At 40.8% G+C, this 24,493-nt stretch overlaps 1 protein-coding gene across 3 annotated transcripts in view; it reads left to right on the top strand.

Moving 5' to 3' along the window:
• The window catches only part of LOC121062972 (guanine nucleotide-binding protein G(q) subunit alpha-like), a 126,909-nt gene that overhangs the window by 65,596 nt on the left and 36,820 nt on the right, over nucleotides 1-24,493 (top strand). For all 3 annotated transcript variants that reach the window (XM_040543277.1, XM_040543278.1, XM_040543280.1), the window contains exons 4-5: nucleotides 21,396-21,524; nucleotides 23,502-23,631. In XM_040543277.1, the coding sequence (XP_040399211.1) occupies nucleotides 21,396-21,524; nucleotides 23,502-23,631 (259 nt within the window). The remainder of the gene's footprint in view (nucleotides 1-21,395; nucleotides 21,525-23,501; nucleotides 23,632-24,493) is intronic.

Genomic DNA, 24,493 nt, shown 5'->3' with positions numbered 1-24,493 from the left:
CACCACAAAAGGAATTTTGTGTTGCTCATGCAGGCAAAGCTTTCAGTCTGATTTTCAGCAACTGTTGTGGTTTAACCCAGCCGGCAGCCAAGCACCACACAGCTGTTCGCTCACCCTCCCCTCTCACTTTCTGGGATGGGGGAGAGAATCAGAAAAAAAATGAAAGCCTGTAGGTTGAGATAAAGACTGTTTATTAGGACAGAAATGAAAGGAAAATAATAATAATAATGATAATAGTACTACTACTAATAATATGTACAAAGCAAGAGATGCACAATGCAGTTGCTCACCACCCGCTGACCGATGCCCAGCCTATCCCCGAGCAGCCAGTCCCCCCACCCCAGCCAGCCCCATATTAATTGTTCAGCATGATGTCATATGGTATGGAATACCAATTTGGCCAGTTTGGGTCAGCTGTCCTGGGTCTGTCCCTTCCCAGCTCCTGATGCACACCCAGCCTGCGCAATGGCAGGACAGAGTGGGAAGCTGAAAAGTCCTTGGCTTAGTGTAAGCACTGCTCTGCAACAATTAAAACATCAGTGTGTTTTCAACATTATTCTTATCCTAAATCTAAAACACAGCACCATACCAGCTACTAGGAGGAAAATTACCTCTATCCTAGCCGAAACCAGGACATCAGGAAATTTTAATATTTGGACAATGAGGAGGGAGCATGTATATTTTTTTTTTAAAAAAGTAGTCATTGGAATAATACATCTATCTAATATTTATCATAATAAGAAACATTTTGGGAGAACATTAAGGCCAAATATATTTCAGAAATATGTCAAAGAACTAAGATAGTAATAGTACAAATTTATGGCCAAAAATACTGTATTTTTGAAGAGCGAGATTTTAAAGAACTGTTTTATACATTATTTAAAAAAACAAAAAACAAAAAAACAAAAAACAAAAACAAACACTACACTCTATTTTGGTTCCCCAAACAGTAGACAGCGCTTGCGATTAAATGACACTTTAAGAATAGCAAATATCTTTATTTTTTTAAAACACTGCAAGTTTAAAAATGTCTCTCATAACCCCCACAAATATAATGGTCAAATAAGGATTTTCTTCAGTATGGTAAATGAGGAATCCAGAAATAGACTTCAGCTTAGACAATCTTTTGAGAGAAATAATAAACAACAGCTTTACAGTAAGATTGATCTGGCTGAATTCTCTTGTATTTTTGACACTATCTTCAACATTAACTTTGCCCAAATAATTCCTCTGTTCCTTTCTTTCCTGCAGCATGGCTACTGTGAAAAAGATTGAGTGAAAGTTACAGTAATAAACATTTAACTAGTTAAATAATGACCCTCAATAGATTACTGATTACATGGAAACGTTTGCTTTGATTGATACAACTCAAAATATTATGGGTAAATAAAAGCCAAAAAAAAAGAGGAGATATCGGTGCTTCTTCTTATTAAACCAAAACATACGGTTTTGCAAGATCTCTACTAAACTAACAAATTGGACAGGGACCGATGACCTTAGGTGTTTATCTCAAAAGGACTGTATTTACAAAAGCGTGAATGTCTAAAATAGTCAGTAATAATTAACAACATGCCATTTTAATTTTCTAAGTTGAGACATTATCTCCAAAACATATTTACTTTATTGGTTTCTTAACTAGAGGTAGGTCATTTGTAGGTCTTGTTAATATACTGTGCGCACTTCATTAGTTTATTAATAGACTAGTATGCAGTAACCATGAACAGCACTCCAGGAACAGCAGCACATAAAATAATTTGGATAAATTTTTTTTTTCATGTTGGTTTCATGTTTTCTCTTGTTATTTCATTGTTTTGTGAAGAATACATAACTAGGGAAGGGACAGTAGTCTGAGAAATCTGAAAATCTTTTGCATTTTATAACCAAAGGCTGGGAGTCTAGCAATGTCTTCATATGCAGCCCATTTCCTCCCATTTAAAGTTTTTGCAAATCATGCAGTCAGTTCTGACTGATAGCCAGCATAAAGTCTCTTCTCAACTTTCAAACTTAAAAAAATGTTTCACAATCATGTGGCAGTATAATTAAAAATGACATTTCATATACTTTGACAATCAAGAGTCTAAATGATAAGAAGTAAACTGCCCTTATAGCTGCATCATCCTATATATGTCATTACAGTGCCAGTTACTTAGTGAAAAAGCAAATTTAAGGTTTTGTAAAACGCATATTACAGCTTTCTTGTGCTAGCGAACACCTAAAATACTCAGGTTCCCAAGATGTTTTCCTTCCCTCCTACCCCATTTAAGACATTCAATGAAATCACATATCACATAAAGTAAAAGGGTTTGTGTCTTGTGTTTGCCTTCAGTTTCATGTTAGAGGCACAAACTTCTGGGCTCAAGCGCTATAACCCATACTGGAAACCACCAATTAAAACAACAACGGAATATATTGCAAGTGGGAACAGCTATGTCATTTAAAAAGGAAATGTTTTTGCAAAAACTGTCACACTGCAGTGCTGTTAGGTGATTCATATAAAGCTTGCATTAGCATGCTGAATATATATTTTTTTCAGAATATGCTCAAATGATCTAATCATTGCCACAGGTTTGCTCACTTAAAATATACCAGAAGTAGCCCAGTGGCACAACCTCTTGAATGCTGCAATTACAATATAAGTATAATGCATGAGAAAACTTTTGTTTATTTTTTATACAAAACATAAAACCCCATTCCCCTTCCCCAATACCCCATAACAAAACAAACAAAAAAACACCAAACCTTCATAAGACACCACTTGCTTTTTTTTTTTCTTTTTTTTTTTTTCCTACAGTTCTATTTATATCACTAAATCCAGGGTGGCCAATATATTCCCAGGTTAAAAGAAGGGATATTATCATGCACTCCATAGTTAACAGTAGACACAGAAGCTTTATGTTTTTAAGCAAGATCAGGACCAGTTTTATAATGCCATATATAACAACATTAACTACTCTGATCACCTATTTAGAATGTCAGTGTCACTTTTTATAACATACAACTACCTGCTTTAGCTTTATTAAATAAAATTTTTAACTCCTTAAAATTGTTAACGCTAATGAGTTTTTTGTTGCTAGATCCAAGGTTTCTGTAATTTCTGAAATAATGTTTAATTGATCTGATGTTCTGTATTTTTTCATGATTATTATAGGGAAATAGCATGTGCCCATTAGTACTTATGTTCACTGGTTTGAAATGTCTCTAAATTAACTTTTCTAATAAAGGCCATTAGAAAGGTAAAATTAATCAAAGTTGAATCTGCCAAATACAAATTCATATTTGAGAGCTTATTTTCCAATCCTAGATATAATGGCATATGTTCTTCTAACAAAACTGGTTTCTACATTTGTATAAAGCCCTCACAAGATTTAAGCATTGTTTTGAATGTGAATGTCCTTTGCATGTATACAATTTATTTCTACTTGGGAATGTACAAATAATTTTATACAGTACGATGCTAGTACTGCTCTGTACTATATATATATATATATATATTTAAATAAAAACAAGTCCCCAGTCAGAAATAAACTGACAAAATTTACATTCTTTTCTCTTAAAAAGTAAATAAAATAGCATTATTTAAAATGTGAATTAGCTATGACATACAGTACAATTACATAGATACATATCAACACAGCACATTCAATTTGCCAAAAATTAATAATTACAAAGATAATATGGATGCTGCCATATATATATATGTATGTATGTACAACCAGATTTTAATTATAAGATGTTTTATAAGGGAGAAAAAAGTATCAGCTGTTCTTATTATTGTTGTTTTGGAGCTGGGAGGGTTAAGGATGAGAAACAATTCATTAGTCTTTATTGTTAACTTTGTTACTCAACTAATAAGCCATTCTTTTTTCCACTTCCCCTACGCTGCTGAGAGGCAGCAATTTCTGTGTTAAGTGCACTCTAGTGCTACTTGGCATTGCAGACAATCCAATTACATATCTGAGTTCTCTGTAGCTTGCCAGCAATAATGCACCTGGTCAAAAAACACCTTCTTTCAACTTAAGCTGTAGAATAAAGACTCCTCAATGAGTGCTGCATTTTTGTTGTTAAAAAATAGCACGTTTAAATTTCTAGAGCGATTTTCTCAATGTTTCATTTATATTCATAGCTCTTTCTAAAGAATATCAAGGCTTTTATATTAAGCCTATCAAATGTCTGTGATTCAGTGAACAAGCATTTCATGTTGTAAAACTAAAGATGCCTTGATATTATTACAGAACACGTTGTATGCAATCTCATGTCATCTCTGACATAAGGAGTTAAACTGTCTTTTATACACATGTATCTATTATCATATTCATTCACACTGTTGTTTTTGGCAATAGAAAATGGAACACTTTCTAAAATGGGATTGTAGGAACTGAAACTATGTTTGTTTATCATTTGGCGGTTGACTCAATCAGGTCAGTTCCCAATCCATCACTTTGGTATTTCATTCAGTATCTTATATTTCAAAATATCGGTTTTATAAAAAGACAGATTTGGCAAGATTAATTTTATATATATATAAAAAAAAATTCTAATGTGGAAAAACACATTTAGAAAAGCTCTAACTTAAGAAAAAAACCCACACAACTGAAAAAAAAAACACAACCCACACTGTTTCAGTCTGTAGCTACTGGGAAAAATGTAGTGTTCATGACATTTCTGTTTGACATTTGTGAATAAAGAAAAGAGAAAAAAACGGCACATGTCAATTAAAAAGAGATTCTGTGATATTCCATGTACATCCTAGGTTTGTGTTAGGTATTTCATTACTGTCTTCTGTGAATCTTTCTAAACTGTGAAAGCATGGTTAAATTTTACATCCATACACATCTGTATTTCTATTTTGCAATCCCAATATTCCAGCCTCAGAAGTGAAGACAGAATGAAAACACCCATGTCAAGAATTTAAAAATCATACTATCAATACTTTTGATCCTTCAGAAAAAGTACATTTTGTAAAATTAGAATGACTGATATTTTAAATATTGATGATAGCATTTTTCCTGACCAAATCACTCAATAGAAAATATTTTACCAAGAAATGCAACTGGGAAAAAGGCCATTATACCTTTAAAAACATAAAGCGGGAAGGGAAGGAAGGAGAGAGAAACGGTCAGGGAAAGAGGAAACCGGATTGACTTTGCTTCAGTATCAAAAAAAACCTTATCCTTTGTGAGAGTAGGACTGAGAATTTAAAACACATTGAGTCATGAGGCTTTGCCTAAAAGATAAGGAAATGTGCTGTGAATGTAGTTCAGCATCTTTTGTTTTTTCTCCATATAGTTTAAATAAAAACATAATATTAACTACAAACTCTGTGGATGTTCAGAGTGAATATAACTTCAGCAATAAATTAGTATTATGCAAATTGTTTTCACAGATAATACAGTCCCTCTTCTGTATCTTCAGTCACGTAAAGGTGATTTTGCAGGGCCTCCTTGGCACAGTTAAACCAGGTTGTACTCCTTCAGGTTTAACTGTAGGATTGTATCCTTGACAGCAGCAAAGACGAAGCGTATATTCTCTGTGTCTGTAGCACATGTGAAGTGGGAGTAGATAATTTTGTCACTGTCTGGATTCAGGTCTACAAACATCTTCAAGATGAACTCTCGTGCTGCTTGTGCATCCCGTTGTGGTCCTAATAATTAAGAAGAGAAAGTCAGTTTTCTTACAGTCAATTCAAAATTTGAGCTTCTTTAAGAGGGAACCTTAGGAGCAGAAAACAGAAGAAAGATTCAGTCTGTGATCCTCACATAAGAGAAGGGAACATTTTTACTAATAAATACTATTATATAGTATTTTTTTTCCAGTAGGAACCATTAAAAAATAAAAATGGAATGAAATTCCAGAAGTTGATCATGCAAGAGCTGTTTTTTTTTTCCTGCTTACTATCCTTTCTTCCATAAAATAATGTTTAAAATGGAGAGATGAATTGGATGATCTGTAACCACACAAAATGAACAACAGAAATATTAGTTACATTATACTAATAAATCATTATAAAATTAATAGAATTGTTCAATTTTCATTCTATACCTACTGTATTTAAGCTGTATTTTTAAAAAGCATAAACAAGTTATATCCTAAATTGGTCTGACACTCCAATAGAATTTCATTTAATTAGCGATAAAAAACATATGCTCTCTAGTTGAAGCTGGTCAACTGCAAAATGTTACTGTTCTAACAAATCAGTTATCTAAAGTGCATAAGATAATGATCCTATTAAATCTATATTAAGGCTGTAATTCTCAGAAGAACACAAAGTCTATGTAACCAAACTACATGTTCTACTTTACACAAGAGTCAATCTAGAAAAGTGAAGATTAACCTGCTGGACGTCATCTAGGGCATCTGTCACATGAAATAAACTCAAAAGGACAAGAATATTTTCAATTCTCTTGAATTCTCTTCTAAATAGTTCTCTTCTGTGTAGTACTACTTGCAGATGACACCAAGCTGAGTGGTGCAGTTGACATGCTGGAGGGAAGGGATGCCACCCAGAGGGACCTTGACAGGCTTGAGAGGTGGGCCTGTGTGAACCTCATGAATGTTAACGAGGCTAAGTGCAAGGTCCTGCACCTGGGTCGGGGCAATCCTTAGGCTGGGCAATGAGTGGATTGAGAGCAGCCCTGAGGAGAAGGACTTGGAGGTTAGTGGTGGACGAAAAACTGAATATGAGTTAACAATGTGTGCTTACAGACCAGAAAGCCAATCATATCCTGGTCTGCATCAAAAGAAGTGTGAGGTGATTCTCCCCCTCTACTCTGCTCTCATAAGACTCTACCTGGACTACTGTGTCCAGCTCTGGGGCCCCCAGCATAACAAAGGCATGCACCTGTTAGAGCGGGTCAAGGAAAGCCACGAAGATGATCAGAGGGCTAGGGCACCTCCCCTATGAAGATAGGCTGAGGAAGAGAAGCCTGGAGAAGAGAAGGCTCCAGGGAAACCTTATAGCGGCCTTCCAATACTTCAAGGGGGCCTACATGAAAGATGGGGAGAGACTATCAGGGAGTGTGCCAATAGGACAAGGGGTCATGGTTTTAAACTAAATAGGGTATGTTTAGATTAGTTATTAGGAAGAAATTCTTCATGGTGAGGGTGGTGAGGCACTGGAAGTTACCCAGAGAAGTTGTGGATGCCCCATTCCTGGAAGTGTTTAAGGCCAGGCTTGATGGGGCCTTGAGCAACCTGTTCTTGTGGAAGGTATCCCTGCCCATGGCAGGGGGGTTGGAACTGGATGATCTTTAAGGTCCCTTCCAACCCAAACCATTCTATGACTGGGCTGGTAGGAAGACTGGACACTCTTCAAGAAGGTAATCTTAAAGGCACAGGAGCAGGCCATTGCAATGTGCCGAAAGATGAGCTGGCAGGGGAAAAGACTGGCCTGGGTGAAGAGATATCTTTGTCTAGAACTCAGGAAAGAACTCAGGAGAATTTATGACCTTTGGAAGAAGGGGCAGGCCACTCAGGAGGACTACAAAAGTGTTGTGGGGCTATGCAGGGAGAAAATTAGAAAGCCCAAAGCCCAACTGGAAATTAATCTGTCTGCTGCCGTCAAAGACGATAAAAAATACTTCTATAAATACATTAGCAACAAAAGGAGGACTAAGGGGAATCTCCATCCTTTATTGGATGTGGGGGGAAACATAGAGACAAGGGATGAGGAAAAGGCTGAGGTACTTAATGCCTTCTTTGCCTCTGCCTTAGTAAGACCAGTTATTCCTGGGGTACCCAGCCCACTGAGCTGGAAGACAGAGACAGGGAGAAGAATGAAGCCCTTATAATCCAGGGGGAAATGGTTAGTGACCTACTATACCACTTGGACACGCACAAATCTATGGGGTACATCCAAAGGTGCTGGAGGAGCTAGCCAAAGTGCTCAACAAGCCACTTTCAATAATTTATCAGCAGTCCTGGCTGTCCAGGGAGGTCCCAGTTGAATGGAGGTTGGTGAATGTGACGCCCATCTACAAGAAGGGCAGGAAGGAGGATCTGGGGAATTACAGGCCTGTCAGTCTGACCTCGGTGCCAGGGAAGGTCATGGAGCAGATCATCTTGAGTGCCGTCTTCTGGCACACACAGGATAACCAGGTGATCAGACTCAATCAGCATGGTTTTATGAATGCAAATCCTGCTTGACTAACCGATGCCCAGCCTATCCCCGAGCAGCCGGTCCCCCCCCACCCCTGCCACCCCCTCATTTCAGTTGTTCAGCATGACGTCAGATGGTATGGAATACCAATTTGGCCAGTTTGGGTCAGCTGTCCTGGGTCTGTCCCCTCCCAGATCCTGCTGCACCACCAGCCTGCCTGCTTGCAGGACAGTGTGAGAAGCTGAAAAGTCCTTGGCTTAGTGTAAGCACTGCTCTGCAACAATCAAAACATCAGTGTGTTTTCAACATTATTCTCATCCTAAATCCCAGACAGGGCACCCTACCAGCTACTAGGAGGAAAATTACCTCTATCCTAGCTGAAACTAGGAAAATATCTACCCCTTATTCCAAACCATTTATGTCATGCTCGGGTCCCACACTTCCCAATACATTCCAATTAATCACCACCTTCATATATGTATATAAAATGTCCACTAAGTTTGGTCTGTGACTGACTTCGGGCTCCATCTGTCCCAGCAGTCTTTCAGGGCAGAAGAGATGGTGTGTGATGTTGGATCGTCACACGTTGAAGCCTGTTCTCATTCCATCATGGTGGTGGAAGGGGATGGGGAGCAGGATGTGGCCTTCGCTATTCATGAGGAAATGGTTGGCGACTTGCTACGGAGCTTGGATGTGCGCAAGTCGATGGGGCCGGATGGGATGCACCCGAGGGTACTGAAAGAACTGGCGGAGGAGCTGGCCGAGCCGCTTTCCATCATTTATCGGCAGTCCTGGCTATCAGGGGAGGTCCCAGTTGACTGGCGGCTAGCAAATGTGACACCCATCTATAAGAAGGGCCGGAGGGCAGACCCGGGGAACTATAGGCCTGTCAGTTTGACCTCAGTGCCAGGAAAGCTCATGGAGCAGATTATCTTGAGGGTCATCATGCGGCACTTGCAGGGCAACCAGGCGATCAGGCCCAGTCAGCATGGGTTTATGAAAGGCAGGTCCTGCTTGATGAACCTGATCTCCTTCTATGACAAAGTGACGCGCTTGGTGGATGAGGGAAAGGCTGTGGATGTGGTTTACCTTGACCTCAGTAAGGCTTTTGACACCGTTCCCCACAACTTTCTCCTCAAGAAACTGGCTGCTCGGGGCTTGGACTGGCGTACGCTTCGCTGGGTTAGAAACTGGCTGGATAGCCGGGCCCAGAGAGTTGTGGTGAATGGAGTCAAATCTGGTTGGAGGCTGGTCACTAGTGGTGTCCCCCAGGGCTCGGTACTGGGGCCGGTCCTCTTTAATATCTTTATCGATGATCTGGATGAGGGGATTGAGTGCACCCTCAGTAAGTTTGCAGATGACACCAAGCTAAGTGCGTGTGTCGATCTGCTCGAGGGCAGGAAGGCTCTGCAGGAGGATCTGGATAGGCTGGACCGATGGGCTGAGGCCAACTGTATGAAGTTCAACAAGGCCAAGTGCCGGGTCCTGCACCTGGGGCGCAACAACCCCAAGCAGAGCTACAGGCTGGGAGATGAGTGGCTGGAAAGCTGCCTGGCCGAGAAGGACCTGGGAGTATTGGTTGATAGTCGGCTGAATATGAGCCAGCAGTGTGCTCAGGTGGCCAAGAAGGCCAACAGCATCCTGGCTTGTATAAGAAGCAGTGTGGCCAGCAGGACTAGGGAAGTGATTGTGCCCCTGTACTCGGCTCTGGTGAGGCCGCACCTTGAGTACTGCGTTCAGTTTTGGGCCCCTCGCTACAGGAAGGACATGGAGGTGCTCGAGCGAGTCCAGAGAAGGGCGACCAAGCTGGTGAGGGGTCTGGAGAACAAGTCTTACGAGGAGCGGCTGAGGGAGCTGGGCTTGTTCAGCCTGGAGAAGAGGAGGCTCAGGGGCGACCTTATCGCTCTCCACAGTTACCTTAAAGGAGGCTGTAGCGAGGTGGGGATTGGTCTGTTCTCCCACGTGCCTGGTGACAGGACGAGGGGGAATGGGCGAAAGTTGCGACAGGGGAGTTTTAGGTTGGATGTTAGGAAGTACTTCTTTACCGAAAGGGTTATTAAGCATTGGAACGGGCTGCCCAGGGAAGTGGTGGAGTCACCATCCCTGGAGGTCTTTAAAAGACGTTTAGATGTAGAGCTTAGCGATATGGTTTAGTGGAGTACTTAGTGTTAGGTCGGAGGTTGGACTCGATGATCTTGAGGTCTCTTCCAACCTAGAAATCTGTGTCTGTGTCTGTGTCTGTATCATACCGCTGTGCTTGTCCAATTCTATTAACATTCATTCATTGTTATCTGCCAGACAGTTACTGTGATACCATTAATGGGACATTAACATATAGCAATCACAATGGTGATGACATACCGTATTAGGTAATAATTAACATGATACAATTCAACTCATGGGCTATTCTCACCCAATATTAAATCCCCTTGAGGTACACACCGGACCTCCCCATTCTTTTGCATTACCCACCAAGTGCATCCAGGTCCTTGAGCAAAAGCAATCCCACGAATGGGTTTGCCTTTTTCTGAGGCAGGAATAGCCCAGACTGTCTTACCCAGCATGTTTCTTACATGCACTACAGGGACTTTATCCCCTTCTACAGTACAGAACGGATTTGATTGGGCTGGTCTGCCTCAGTTGGCAGATCCCCTAGTATTGACTAACCAGGTGGCCTTTGCCAAATGTGTATCCCAATGTTTGAATGTCCCAGCACCCGTTGCCTACAGTGTAGTCTTTAACAATCCATTGTATCGCTTGATTTTCCAAGAAATTTGTGCATGATAGGGGATATGATATACCCACTCAGTACCGTGCTCTTTGGCCCAAGTGTCTATGACATGGTTTCCTATTCGAGCCTGTTGTATAACCCACTTGCCACGTGGCATCAGTTGCATGATCACAGAATCACAGAATCACAGAATGTTAGGGATTGGCAGGAACCTTGAAAGATCATCTAGTCCAATCCCTGTGCCGGAGCAGGAACACCTAGATCAGGTCACACACGAACGCGTCCAGGCGGGTTTTGAATGTCTCCAGAGAAGGAGACCACAACCTCTCCGGGAAGCCTGTTCCAGTGCTCTGTCAACCTCAACATGAAGAAGTTTCTTCTCATATTTAAGTGGAACCTCCTATGTTCCAGCTTGCACCCACTGCCCCTTCTTCTATCATTAGATGTCACTGAGAAGAGCCTCGCTCCGTCCTCCTGACGCTTGCCCTTTACATATTTATAAACATTAATAAGGTCACCCCTCAGTCTCCTCTTCTCCAAGCTAAAGAGACTCAGCTCCGTCAGCCTTAATGTATCAAGGGAGCAGTTCCTTTGAATATACAGACCAGCACCAGCAGTCAAGGTGCCATGAGGAGCTGTGCTTCAGTACCGACCACTTTTGAAGCAGACCGAACACCTTCATACACTGCCAACATCTCTTTTTCGGTTGGAGTGTAGCGGGCCTCAGATCCTCTGTATCCCCGACTCCAAAACCCTAGCGGTCGACCACGAGTTTCCCCAGGCTCTTTCTGCCAGTGGCTCCAGGTGGGGCCATTCTCCCTGGCTGCGGTGTAGAGCACATTCTTTACATCTGGTCCTGTTCGGACTGGCCCAAGGGCTACTGCATGAACTAGCTCCCATTTAATTTGTTCAAAGGCTTGTCGTTGCTCAGGGCCCCATTCGAAATGATTCTTCTTACAGGTTACTTGGTAGAGTGGGCTTACAATCAGACTGTAAATTGGAATGTGCATTCTCTAAAACCCCACAACACCTAGGAAAGTTTGTTTCTTTTTTGCTAGTTGGTGGAGACATAGCTGTTATATTGTTGATCACATCCATTGGGATTTGACGACGTCCATCTTGCCATTTTATTCCTAAAAACTGGATCTCTCGTGCAGGTCCTTTGACTTTATTTTGTTTTATGGCAAAACCAGTTTTCAGAAGGATTTGGACTATTTTCTTCCCTTTCTCGAAAACTTCCTCTGCAGTGTCACCCCACACAATGATGTCATCAATATACTGCAGGTGTTCAGGAGCTTCCCCCTGTTCCATTGCAGACTGGATCAGTCTACGGCTAATTGGTAGGGCTGTGTTTCCACCCCTGGGGCAGTCGATTCCAGGTGTATTGGACTCCCCTCCAAGTGAAAGCAAACTGTGGCCTGCACTCTGCTGCTAGAGGGATGGAGAAAAATGCATTAGCGATATCGGTTGTGGCATACCACTTGGCTGCCTTTGATTCCAGTTCGTACTGGAGTTCTAGCATGTCTGGCACTGAGGCAGTAGTGGCATGACTTCATTCAGGCCCCGATAGTCCACTTTTAGCTTCCACTCACCATTAGACTTTCCCACTGGCCATATGGGACTATCGCTCCTTGGCTTTCCAGTGGATGATTTAGCTTATGGATGGGAATCAGGGAGTCTCGGTTGGCGCGATATTGCTGCCCGTGCACAGTTGTGGTAGCGATTGGCACCTGCTCTTCTTCTACCCTCAGCAACCCTACAACAGAAGGGTTGTAGACAGCAACCCTACAACAGAAGACCAGGCAAGGTAGACAACTGTTTAATGTCCTCCATCTCCAAGGCAGCTATGCCAAAAGCCCAGCGGAACCCTTTTGGGTCCTTGAAATATCCTCTTCTAAGATAGTCTATGCCAAGGATGCACGGAGCATCTGGGCCAGTCCCAGTAGGGTGCTTTTGCCACTCATTCCCAGTTAGACTCACTTCAGCCTGCAATACAGTTAACTGCTGGGATCCCCCCATCACCCCATAAATACAGATGGGTTCTGTCCCTTTATAGCTTGATGGCATTACAGTACCCTGTGCACCAGTGTCTACTAAAGCCTTATACTTCTGTGCGTCTGACATGCCAGGCCATCGAATCCACACAGTCCAATAAACCCGATTGTCCCTTTCCTCCCCGTGGCTGGAGGCAGGGACCCTCTAATCCTGGTCATAATATTCATTTCTGTGTCTTGGGGACTGCCTGCTGGATATTGGAGCAGCAAGTTTCTCTAAGAACCCCCCTTTTGCAGTTGTTTTTCTTTGCAACTCAACAATTAAAACATCAGCGTGATATCAGCGTTATTTTCATCCTAAATCCCAAACACAGAACCCTGCCAGCTGCTAGAAGTAAAATTAACTCTATCCTAGCTGAAACCAGGACAGCAACAAGTTTGATTCCCTCTACATTGATCAATGAATAAAAAGTTATACTATGTACTACACATACCTACTAATATGGTAACAGGAAGTTTGTCTGATCTTCTGAGAAAAAAAAGAAAATCTCAATAGTTTTCTTCAGACAGGATCTTCTGTGAAGCTATTTTATTCGCGATTGCAATGGCGGGTGTCTTACAAGCAGGAGCGCCCAGCAAAAGTATATCATAACCTTATATTCCCTATTACCCGATGCTTAATTCCCCCCCCCTGTTTCCTCATTGGCTGAGTACTACAGCTTCACAAAGTACTCGATGCTTATTACTGTAACCTATATGTACAATTCAATTTGACCAACCGTTAATTTCACCTTTTCCTTTTTTTCCTTCTTCTCTCATGACTAGAGGGCCCGGGATTTTTATTTTTACTGATTTTGTACTGCTCGTCCTGTTTTTCTTAGCTATCCTCCTTATTTTGGGACAGTGGGACCTTCCCCTTATCTGCTTAACATACTCCACACTGCTGTGCTGCACAATCACTTTTGAATACACAAGGTTAGTGGAATTCTCCACTGCAAAAACACCACCTATTGCAAAAACACAACTTAGTTTCTCACAATTCCCCCCTCTTCTTTTCTTACTCTTATTGTTGTTTTTCACATACCCCACTCTTGAGTTTTTCCAACATTAAGGTGCAGTATTCTTCGAATGCCATGGGGGATGACAGATATACAATGCCATTATTATTATAATACCAACAAATAGTTGTTTGAGCCAATTCCATTCAGGTAACCACAAAGTTAGTTTCTCCCAAATGTTTCTAAATCCCCAGGAAGTGTCATCTTGAGTCACGCTATGTAGGATCTTGTACTTTGTTTTTTGTTTGTTTTTTTCCCCAAATATTTTTGAGATCAGTCAAATTCGTTCCATTTGATCTACATATATACAGCAACTAGCACTAATTACAGTGCACGCTCTTCCTTGTGAGGTTATTAATAAATCTAATACCATTCGATTCTAGAGTACTGTTTTTGCAAACTTATCTCCTTTTTCTTGCATCCAGACTGTTACCTATTACGAACAAGCTAGAGAAGTGAGAAACAAAGGAAAGAAACCAAAAGCACCTTTCCCCCCATCCACCCTCTTCCACCTCCTCCCCCCGAGCGGCGCAGGGGAATGGGGGAATGGGGGTTATGGTCAGTCTATAGCGCTTCTTCTCTGCCACTCCTTCTTGGTCACTCTTGTCCCCTGTGCTGTGGGGTCCCTCCCATGGGATACAGTCCTTCCCAAACTGATCCAACGTGGGCTTCCCACAGGCAGCAGCTCTTCAAGAACTGCTCCAAATATGGGTCCGTACCATGGGGTCCATCCCCCATGAATACATTGCTCCAGCCTGGGTCCCCCACAGGCAGCAGCTCCTGCCAGGTCACCTGCTCCTGCGTGGTCTCCTCTCCGTGGGCTACAGGTCCGACCCGGAATCTGCTCCGGCAGGGGTCTTCCACAGGCCGCAGCCTCTGTCGGTGCAGGTCCACCTGCTCCACCGTGGTCTCCTCCACGGGCTGCAGTGTGGAACCCTGCTCCACCGTGGTACTCCATGGGCTGCAGGGGGACAGCCTGCTTCACCATGGTCCTCACCACAGACCGCAGGGGACTTCTGCTCCGGTGCCTGGAGCACCTCTCCCACTCCTTCTTCACTGACCTTGGTGTCTGCAAGGCTGTTTCTCACTCCTCTCACTCTCCCAGCTGCTGTGTGGCGCAGCGTTTTTTTTTCCCCTGTCTTAAATAAGCTCTCACAGAGGCGCAAACTACATCAGTTACTGGCTTGGCTCTGGTCAGCAGTGGGGCCCTTACCTAACATGGGGCAGCTTCTAGATTCTTCTCACAGAAGCCACCCCTATGGCCCCCCCCGCTACCAAAACCTTGCCACATAAACCCACTACATAAGTGCAGATATCTAGGGAAGGAAATAGGACTCTATAAGGATATGTAAGGATTCTGTATAAACTTCAGAAGGTGCTACTGGTGAAATGAGTAAGACCGTTTCCATTTAGTACATTTGTAAGAGCAGAACTTGTGCAGAAATGAATGAGTATGACGAAAAGATATGTAATTTTAAATGATAAATTGGTGCTTCTAGAACTTAATTAAAACAGTGATTTGTGTTAGGAGAGAAAAAATCTCATCTGCTCTTTACATCTTACACAAATGAGACTTTGCTATTTATTAATGTCCCTTTAAATTACTGTCCTTCTAAAAAAAGATGTGAGCTTGTGTGAGTCAGCACAGGTAGGCAGCAGGAACAACCACAGACTCGCGGCTAAAATGCAAAGAGTAGATTTATTCTTGTTACCTCACCAACGAGGGAATCCCCGGCGCAACACCCGAGAGGAAGCACACAAGTGGAGGCACGCAAGCAGGGATGCAGGAAATGCTAACAGGGTCCATGCTAGGAGATCACCAGCCTGCTGGTTTCACCTGTTTTTATCAAGGGTTCATGCACATGCTGTTTTTACCACCATGCTGTGATCCTCAATGTGCTTCTTTGATCATCTCTGTACCAAGGCCAGGAGCTCAAGTGCATCTGATAGGGTGCCTCTGAGTCTACCAAACACCACCCATTTTATCTATGCACAGATGTGCTACTTGCCAAGCACACAGAGCATAAACAGCAGCAGACATAATTTAAATGTTTTTCTACATTGCTGCTCTCCAGACTGCGCATTCTCAGCTGCAAGGTCACTTGAGCCTATTTACAATCCTCCTCACCAGTCTTTTCTTTTTAAACCATTCCTCCCAACAGGACTACTGCATATCTTAGTAATATGCCCACTATGCTCATGGTGCAGAGGTACAGTAACTAGGTTTACACATTAGATATTACAGCAGAGGCTTTCCAAAGGAATGCAACAAGACAATTGTATGAACGGGTCATCTACAAATTTATTCTCTTAAAATTCTCCTGTTTTCATGAATACCACTATAACATTTAATGATTCTTCTTGTACCTTTCTTTTTTCCCAAATAAAGTCACAAAATAAAAATAAAACCTATGCTTTTGGTGGTGATACCAGTGTATAGTTAACTCTGTTTTGTGTGAAAGAGATAAAATATGTACTTTGAGGAAAAGGCAAGATGACCCAGGCCTTGGAGATGTCTAAAGGATGATTAACTGAGGCACTGCTAACCAGGAAGACAATTATGTTGACATTCTTGAGGGAAACATTCTGAATTACATCTTTGAATCAATCATCAATCAACCTGTCATGAATAGTTGGCTGAAAAACAAAGATTAGGAGCATTCTAATGTGATGTCTCTGTGAACTATCCTCATTATAATAGGAAAAATCATGCCCCTGGGCTGGGACACCCCAGCCCAACAAGGGACCATTCCTTTCTGAGGATGCGCAGAATGATTCCGTCATGTCAGCATTATGCTAATTATGTAACCAATCGGAGGCTAGGGGATTGTACAAACATGAAAATGTATTGATAAGGAACTGTATAAAGAGTGGTGCAGAAAATCCTTAGGTGTGCCAGCTTTGTGAGAAACCACCTGGTACCCAGACTTCTGCAACTCTGAAATAAACAATATCTCAATCTAGTGTGTGGATTGGCTTATTGCACACCGGCTAACAAATCCAAACTTTTTATTGGACAACAATTTTTGGTGACACAGATGGAACAGCCTTGGAGCCTTTCCCAGATCGTCTTGCTGGCTGCCAGTGGGGAGAAGGGATTTGCAGGACTCCAGCGTGCACCGACCATTTTGATCGGGGACTCCCGGGATCCTCTCCCTGTCTGGAAGCAGTAAGCGATTCAGTGGTGCAATGCCAAATGTGGGTGAGGTATTATTTTTGGTTAAGGTTGTAAAGGGGGGTTAGGAGGCTTTGTTAAAGAGTTTTGGTTTGGGCCAGCATTTGTAATAAATAGTTTCATGCACGTAGATGGTGACGTCCAGAGTGTATGAAGTTGTGGGTCAGTTGTAATATTGTTAAATGGTTTCATACACATAGATGGCAGCGACCAGAGTTGTGGGTATAGACCATTTCGTTTTGTAAAATGGGGACTAGTCCTTCCTCAGAACCAACTCCTTGTTCACCTTTAGGATGCATCCCTAAGAACTGGAATAAGTTTGGTGGGGATCCCCTAAATAAAGGAAAACTGAAGCAATATTGCACGCAGTGGTGGACTAAATATAAATTAGATGATAGGGAAAAATGACTGAGATTGGGTACTTTGCATTATAATACTATTTTATAACTGATGTTATTTTGTCAAAACAGGCAAATGGGATAAATAGGTAATTAAGCACCTTATTTAGATTTTTCTTTTCTTTATGGAATGATCATGAGACTAGGAAAAATGTAAACTGTTAATCAACGATGGTAATGTAATGATGATGATGTCTGATAAAGAGATTAAGCATCTATCTAGGTGTTGCTCAGCATGTAGTATCGGAAAGAGGTGTTTGAAACAAGGTGAAGAGGAAGAGGATGTACAGCTTTTGGTATCCAATGAAAGAGATTCAGATCGAGGAAGCATTGTAGATGAAAGGCAAGGGAGTGAAGACTTTAGGGGAGTGGTAGGATTTAGTCCAATTGCATGGAGAAATGAGGGCACAAAATCCGGTAGCATTTCAGGCCCCACTTCGGGAAGCAGTATGACCCCAGGGATTAATGTTTTTTGTAAAAGTACCATTATAAATTGGAAAGAGTCAGCTGCGTCCTACAGAGAAAATCCTGAGAAGGTATACTATTTCAAATGACTGTACTTAATCACAATCCGCACTGGAAGACATGCAGGTTTTGTTAAATGTTGAAAGAGAGACGGTTACTGTTAGAGAAGGCTAATGAGGAAAATAGGAAGATTAATGTAAGGGAAGGGCCGGAGAGGTTCATGCCAGAGCAAGAACCTCCTTGGGATCCAAATATAGATGGAGGTAAAACGCTTGTAAAACCATATCAGCAGTTAATTTTGTATGGGATTGTGGAAAACACTCTGTGGCCAATAACATAGGCTCAGGCGAGGATCTCAGTGAAGTAGCATTTTTATTCACGATTGCAATGGCAGGTGTCCTGCAAGCAGGAGCGCGCCTTTTAATTACATAGCACAGTTTATATACTTTATCTCTCGATGATTGGGACCCTCCCCTGTTTCCCCATTGACTGGGTACTCCAGATTCACAACCTATCCGACGCTTCACAGATAATACATGGCTTTCAGTTGCCAGCCTGTTATTTTTCAATTTTCTTGTGACTTTTTACTCTATGAGGTGGCAATATTCTTTCCCTTATCTGACTTGACTTGACACTGTGATTTTCGCTTAATTGCACTAAGGAGTCTTGTTGTCTGCATTTTACAAGGTTGTCTGGTAAGCTTTCTTATCACTGCAAGCATATCTCAATACCACATTCCTTCCTCCTAAACAATGTAACATCTCTTTGCAAAAACACAAAAACACTCTTTCTTACAGGATTAAGCATGGGTACTGAAGCCTAAGAATATTTCTAAATTATATCAAGTAACTCAGGGTCCTGATGAGCACCAATCAGCATTTTATGAAAGATTATGCGAAGTAGCTAGGAAATGGATGGATTTAAATCCTGATGAGGCAAATAAAGTAACATTTAATATGCTGTTTATAGGACAATCAGCCCCCGATATCCGTTAGAAGTTGCAGAGAGGAGATGGAGTTTCAGGAATGTCTATTTCCCAATTAATTGAGATGAGATGAAGTAGAAAGGGAGAAAAGACAAAAAGAGAAACAGAAGAATGCAAAAATGCAGGAAAGTTTGCTTGCAACAGCTATGGTTCAAACCCAAACATCGTCAAGTGGTAAAGGATTTCAAAAAGGAGGAAGAGGCAGGTTGATGGGAAATCGAAGCAGAGGAAGAGGACAAGGGATAATATATATATATAATATATAATATCTACCCCTTGCCCATCTGACTCATTGGGATTAAATCAGAGCACATATTGTCAGGAGGAGGGGCATTGAAGGAATGAATGCCCAAAACTGAACCAATCCAGAGAGGCAAAATTAACAAGTGTTCCTGATGAGGACTTGTTAATGATTGGTACGGAAGAATCAGATTGAAGGAAACCGGTGTCAGAATTATCCAGTACCCCAGCAGAGCCCCTGGTTCCAGTAAAGCCAGGGAATGAGATTATAATTTTTTTTAGTAGATACAGCAACCACTTATTTGGTAGTAAACAGTTGCAAGGGACCATTGAGTAAATTCTCTATGTCAGTGATTGGGGCCACGGGAAAGCGAGAGGTTAAACCCTTCTTGCAACCAATTAAATGTGAAATTAAGAAATGAGTTTTGACTCATGAATTTTTATACTTGCTGGAATGTCCCCTTCCTCTGTTTAGGGCAAGACCTATTAAATAAACCAGGTGCCCAAATAAGCTTCGAGAAAGGAAAAATCCAAGTACATATTCCAGACAACAGAGGGGTGGGAGGAAAAAAGAGGTCAATTAGTGTTTCAGTGTCTCTTTGGATTTCCTCCTGTGGTTATCCATAACAAATCCACATACCCCGCAACGAATTGATGATCAGCTTATCTATTCTGCTTTTTGTGTAAAACATCTAAGGGCAGATGAAATACTCAAATTTTCAAGTCCTTTTTCCTATTGGCAGAAACTAGTTCTGAGAAAATATTCAAAGAAAAAAAATTAGAAAAACCCTAGAAAACCCTAGAAATAGTGTTCTGAGAAAATTTTATCAGAGTACTAACTTCTGAACATATTTTTTTCTAAGATATATGGTTCAATACATCTTTTTTATTATGTGTAATATTCTCATATTCAACATTTACTGTCAGCTTAATCTTTCATGAATAAAATCATAGTGAAGAAAATTTGATAATATTTTTGGCTCTCTGCCAGGGTTAACAAATTAATTCTTCTGTATTTATACTGTAAATTAGAACTCAAATTGCTGTTTCTGTCATTGTTCATGACAACTTTCACTATTTCATAGCAAATCATTCTGAGTATCTAGAAGTAGCCTAGTTATTTTTTGTGTGAATTTATTTTTAAAAATAACACCTTAAATAATAACTATGAAGAAAAGAATATATTCAGAGCTTAGTGATATTCAGTGATTTGATAAACTGCACAGAGTCTATTGGTGCCTTCCCCTAGAATGAATCATGGTAGCCTTAGGTTATCTTATCAGTGACTAACTCTGACCAACTAGGTCATCCTTGTGCTTGGAAGTAATCAAATACACAAAAACTTCATTTCCTACAGCAGACATCTAGCCTGGGGAGAGCCCAAACTGCCTGGTGCACTAAATTTGAGTGCAACTGCTGGATCCAAACAAATTTTTTTTTTTTGAAGCATCTCTTATGAAAGTTAACTAAAACCTCCAGTGCACTGCTGCTTTATGGTTGAAAATCACCATTAAGCAATAGCAGAAGAGTTGTTTGTTGTAGTTAAAAAGTCATTACAGTTTTATTGCAGTTTCAGATTATTTGCTAACTGACTTGGATGCATTTCACGTACTGTAGGCTTAATAACTTTATCAGAACTTTCTGCCTGGATGAAGGAATTTCAGGTGCCAGACATCACACTAGATGATCATAGCTCTCCCTTCTGATAACAATATCTGGAGATATTTTTTTTAATCAGTCAGTGTGAGTTTGTTTCTTTTAGCTCCAAAGAGTGCTATTTATCCTCCTACCATTTTGTAACTGATAATGATCTCTGCTAAATGAGTTAACTGTCACTTAAGAGATTCATGTTTCTCTATCTATGTATCTGTGTTGACACTACAGAGTAAATATCAAGAAAAAGATATTTTCAGATAAAATTATATTGGTTTATATTTCTTAGACATTTTATCATATTATTTGTCTTTACCCAGAATTTAATAATTAAAAATTCTGAATTGTTGGTAGTTCCATGTGTGAAATCCAAGCAAATTTATATGAAAATCATGATGATTATGCTGTCCTTTTGTACTATTTACTGGAAGCTATGAAAATGTCCATTTTCTTCCCTCTTTTATGCCAATATTGCTCTTTTTTCTGTTGCACTTCTTCCTATCCCACATCCTACGTCTTTTCCTAAGTCTTCCCTTCTCTTCTCCTCAGTAGTATAATGGTGTCACTGTCTTGCATTCCTGTTGTTTCTCCCTGTCTTTAGTTATCTTAATGATTTGGACCGCATAGCAGATTCAACCTACCTGCCAACTCAGCAAGATGTGCTTAGAGTTCGAGTCCCAACAACAGGGATCATTGAATATCCATTCGACTTACAAAGCGTCATTTTCAGGTAGAAAAAAGTAGACAGATGCTTTGTTTCTTTTTATTCTTTTCCTTTTATATTAGTAATACCATGTACAGGGTATTGGTTAAAAGTACAAATTATTCTATGTTTAAAGTTTGAGATTGGTAATTTTATGGTTTTGTCCATATATGAAGGGCAACTATCATTAAAGATGTCAAGAGGATGAGCGACAAATAGACTTTTTCTGAAGTTAATTACTGACAGAAAAACTGGAAGTAATTTTTCAGTAGAATGAGTATAGCTGTTTCATTATGAATAATAATAAGAAAATGCAATCACATTTCCTTCTGATTCATGTAAATTATGAAATGTAAAGGTACCACTTCTGTGCTTGATTTTTAGAGAGAAGTGATATTTTGTAAGTTTACTACCGCTCCAACAAATGATTTTCCCCACAGCTCATTCTGAGGGCAAAAACAGTTGCTTAAAGAATAACTATGCAATTACAATTGCAATTAAGACACCCGAGTGTCTAGTTACATTGAGATGCCTAATGAATTACGAGTACACTCTGCAGGCAAATTTGAGTTTTTATTTTGGCTATTAACTTTAGTAAATACATTGTATTCAGTTTATGCTCTTAAAATTGGGCAGCTGTAATAAGCTGGGCAACTTTAATCCTAACCCATAAACTCTCAGTCAGCTCCTCCCTCATCCATCTCCAGGCAGAGCTCCATGCACTCTAGCTCACATAGAAAACAAGACCCCCCTCCTCATCTCCCCAGCCTGTCCTTCCTAAAAAGCCTGTATACTTTCATTGCAACATTTCGGTCATGGGAATTATCCCACCATGTCCATGATCCCAGAAAGATTGTAGCCCTGCAAGTGTATGCACATCTCTAACTCATCTTGTTTATTTCCCATCCTACATGCATTAGTATACAGGCAATTTAGAGACGCACCCCCAACATGTTCGATGTGGGGGACTTATCCATAAAGGTGCCTTGTAGACACATCCTTGCTTACCTGCAAGTGCTGGAGGTGACCCTGCTTAACCCCCATTTTGTTGATTTTGCAATTCCTCCCTTTCACATTACCCCATGCCCTTTGTTCAGCAGCCCTGTCTATGAGTCCCTCACAGGACTGCTGGTTACTCTCTCCCTCCCCCCCTTTGTTCCTCCCCTGGGGAGGAACAAACTCATGCACCAGTATATCCTGGGAGCCACAAAGAGTCTATTGCTGCTTTTCTGTCAAGCTGCTTGGCAGAAAATGACCTAGGGGATTCTGGTGGACACCAAGTTGAACATGAGTCAGCAACGTGCCCTTGCCACAAAGAAGAAATCCTGGGCTGCATTAGGCAAAGTACTGCCAACAGGTCAAGAGAGGTGATCCTTTCCCTCTATTCAGCATTGGTGAGGCTGCATCTCTGTTCGGTTCTGGGCTCCCCATTAGAAGAGAGACATGGAGCTACTGGAAAGAGTTCAACGAAGGGCCATGAAGATGATCAAGGGACTGGAGTATCTTTCCTAGGAGGAAAGGCTAAGAGAGTTGGGACTGTTCAGCCTAGAGAAGGCTCAGATAGGATCTCATCAATGTCTATAATACTTGAAAGGAGGCTGCAATGAAGACAGATCCAGGCTCTTTCCATTGGTGCCCAGTGTCAGAACAAGAGGCAATGGGCACAAACTTCTTTACTGTGCGGGTGACTGAGCACTTGAAGAGGTTGCCCAGAGAGGTTGTGGAGTCTCCCTCTTTGGAGATCTTCAAAAGCTGTCTGGACTTGGTCCTGGGCAAGTGGTCCTGCTTGAGCCAGGCAGGTTGGACCAGATGACCTCCAGAGGTCCCTTCCAACCTGAACAATTCTACAATTCTGTGAAATATTAATGGAATTATTATTTTTTTAAGAAAAACAAACCAAATTGTGTTTTCAACTAAATTCTTGAATTCAATGTTCCATATGTGACTGTATGTTTATCTGCTAAGGTATTTGTAGAATTTATGTGGTCATTGTTAATTTTGCAGAATGGTGGATGTAGGAGGCCAACGATCAGAAAGAAGAAAATGGATACATTGCTTTGAAAATGTCACATCTATCATGTTCCTAGTAGCCCTTAGTGAATATGATCAAGTGCTTGTGGAGTCAGACAATGAGGTAAGAAAACATCAGCATAAATGACCAGCTTTGAAGAAAAAATAATTCCACTAAAAATCATTTTAAATTTTATTTAAAATTTGGTTAAAACACAAGTTTTTGGAAAGCTTCAGTAGAAATGTGTGTGTTTTTACATAATTATTTGGAGATTAAAATTGTTGGACTAGTAAAGTATACTGATTGAACAGTTTGTGCTAAACATCAAAATTCAAATTTGTTAGTTCTTCTAAGACATTTTCAAAGCAGACTGGCTTGTCAAGGCCCATCTGTTTTCCAAATGTCTACCAGCAGTTGTATGCAACTGCATGTAATCGAATGAGAAGTTCTACAGGGACCAAGAGGCTAGGCCTCAAATAATATGATACAAACCGATCTCCTCAATGGAGAGTCAGTGCAACCTATCTATTTTGTGTTAAAGTGGATTGGAATTGACTGTAGAGAGATGTTCTTATTGTAGCTAATTGTACAGTTAATGTTGTGTAGCAGAGCCATAAAAATCTGCAGTGGGAATGAATACAATTCATAAGTTATTTGACCCTATGGGTTCAAAATCCTAGGGTTTTATGACCCTAAAGTACTAAACTTCATTATATTGACTTAAAGTATAAGATTTATATTCACTTATATTTTCTAATTGTATTGTTATTTCAAAGAATAACAGAAGTAAGAAGTTGGTGATGTTTGAATTAAGCAGGCAAAATGTAGTAGTGCCCAATGTTTTGTATACAGTTTACAGAGTAGGAAGCTTGGATATAATTAATACTAATTAATACTTTAATACTTGGATTTAATACTTGGATTTAATACTTGGATTTAATACTTGGATTTTTTTTCCTTCATGAAGACTATTCCAGTTATTCAG

Source organism: Cygnus olor (genome assembly GCF_009769625.2).
Source record: "Cygnus olor isolate bCygOlo1 chromosome W unlocalized genomic scaffold, bCygOlo1.pri.v2 SUPER_W5, whole genome shotgun sequence".
Taxonomy (NCBI): domain Eukaryota; kingdom Metazoa; phylum Chordata; class Aves; order Anseriformes; family Anatidae; genus Cygnus; species Cygnus olor.
The sequence above is the reverse complement of the archived record's forward strand: the minus strand, read 5'-3'. Positions and strand labels throughout refer to the sequence as shown.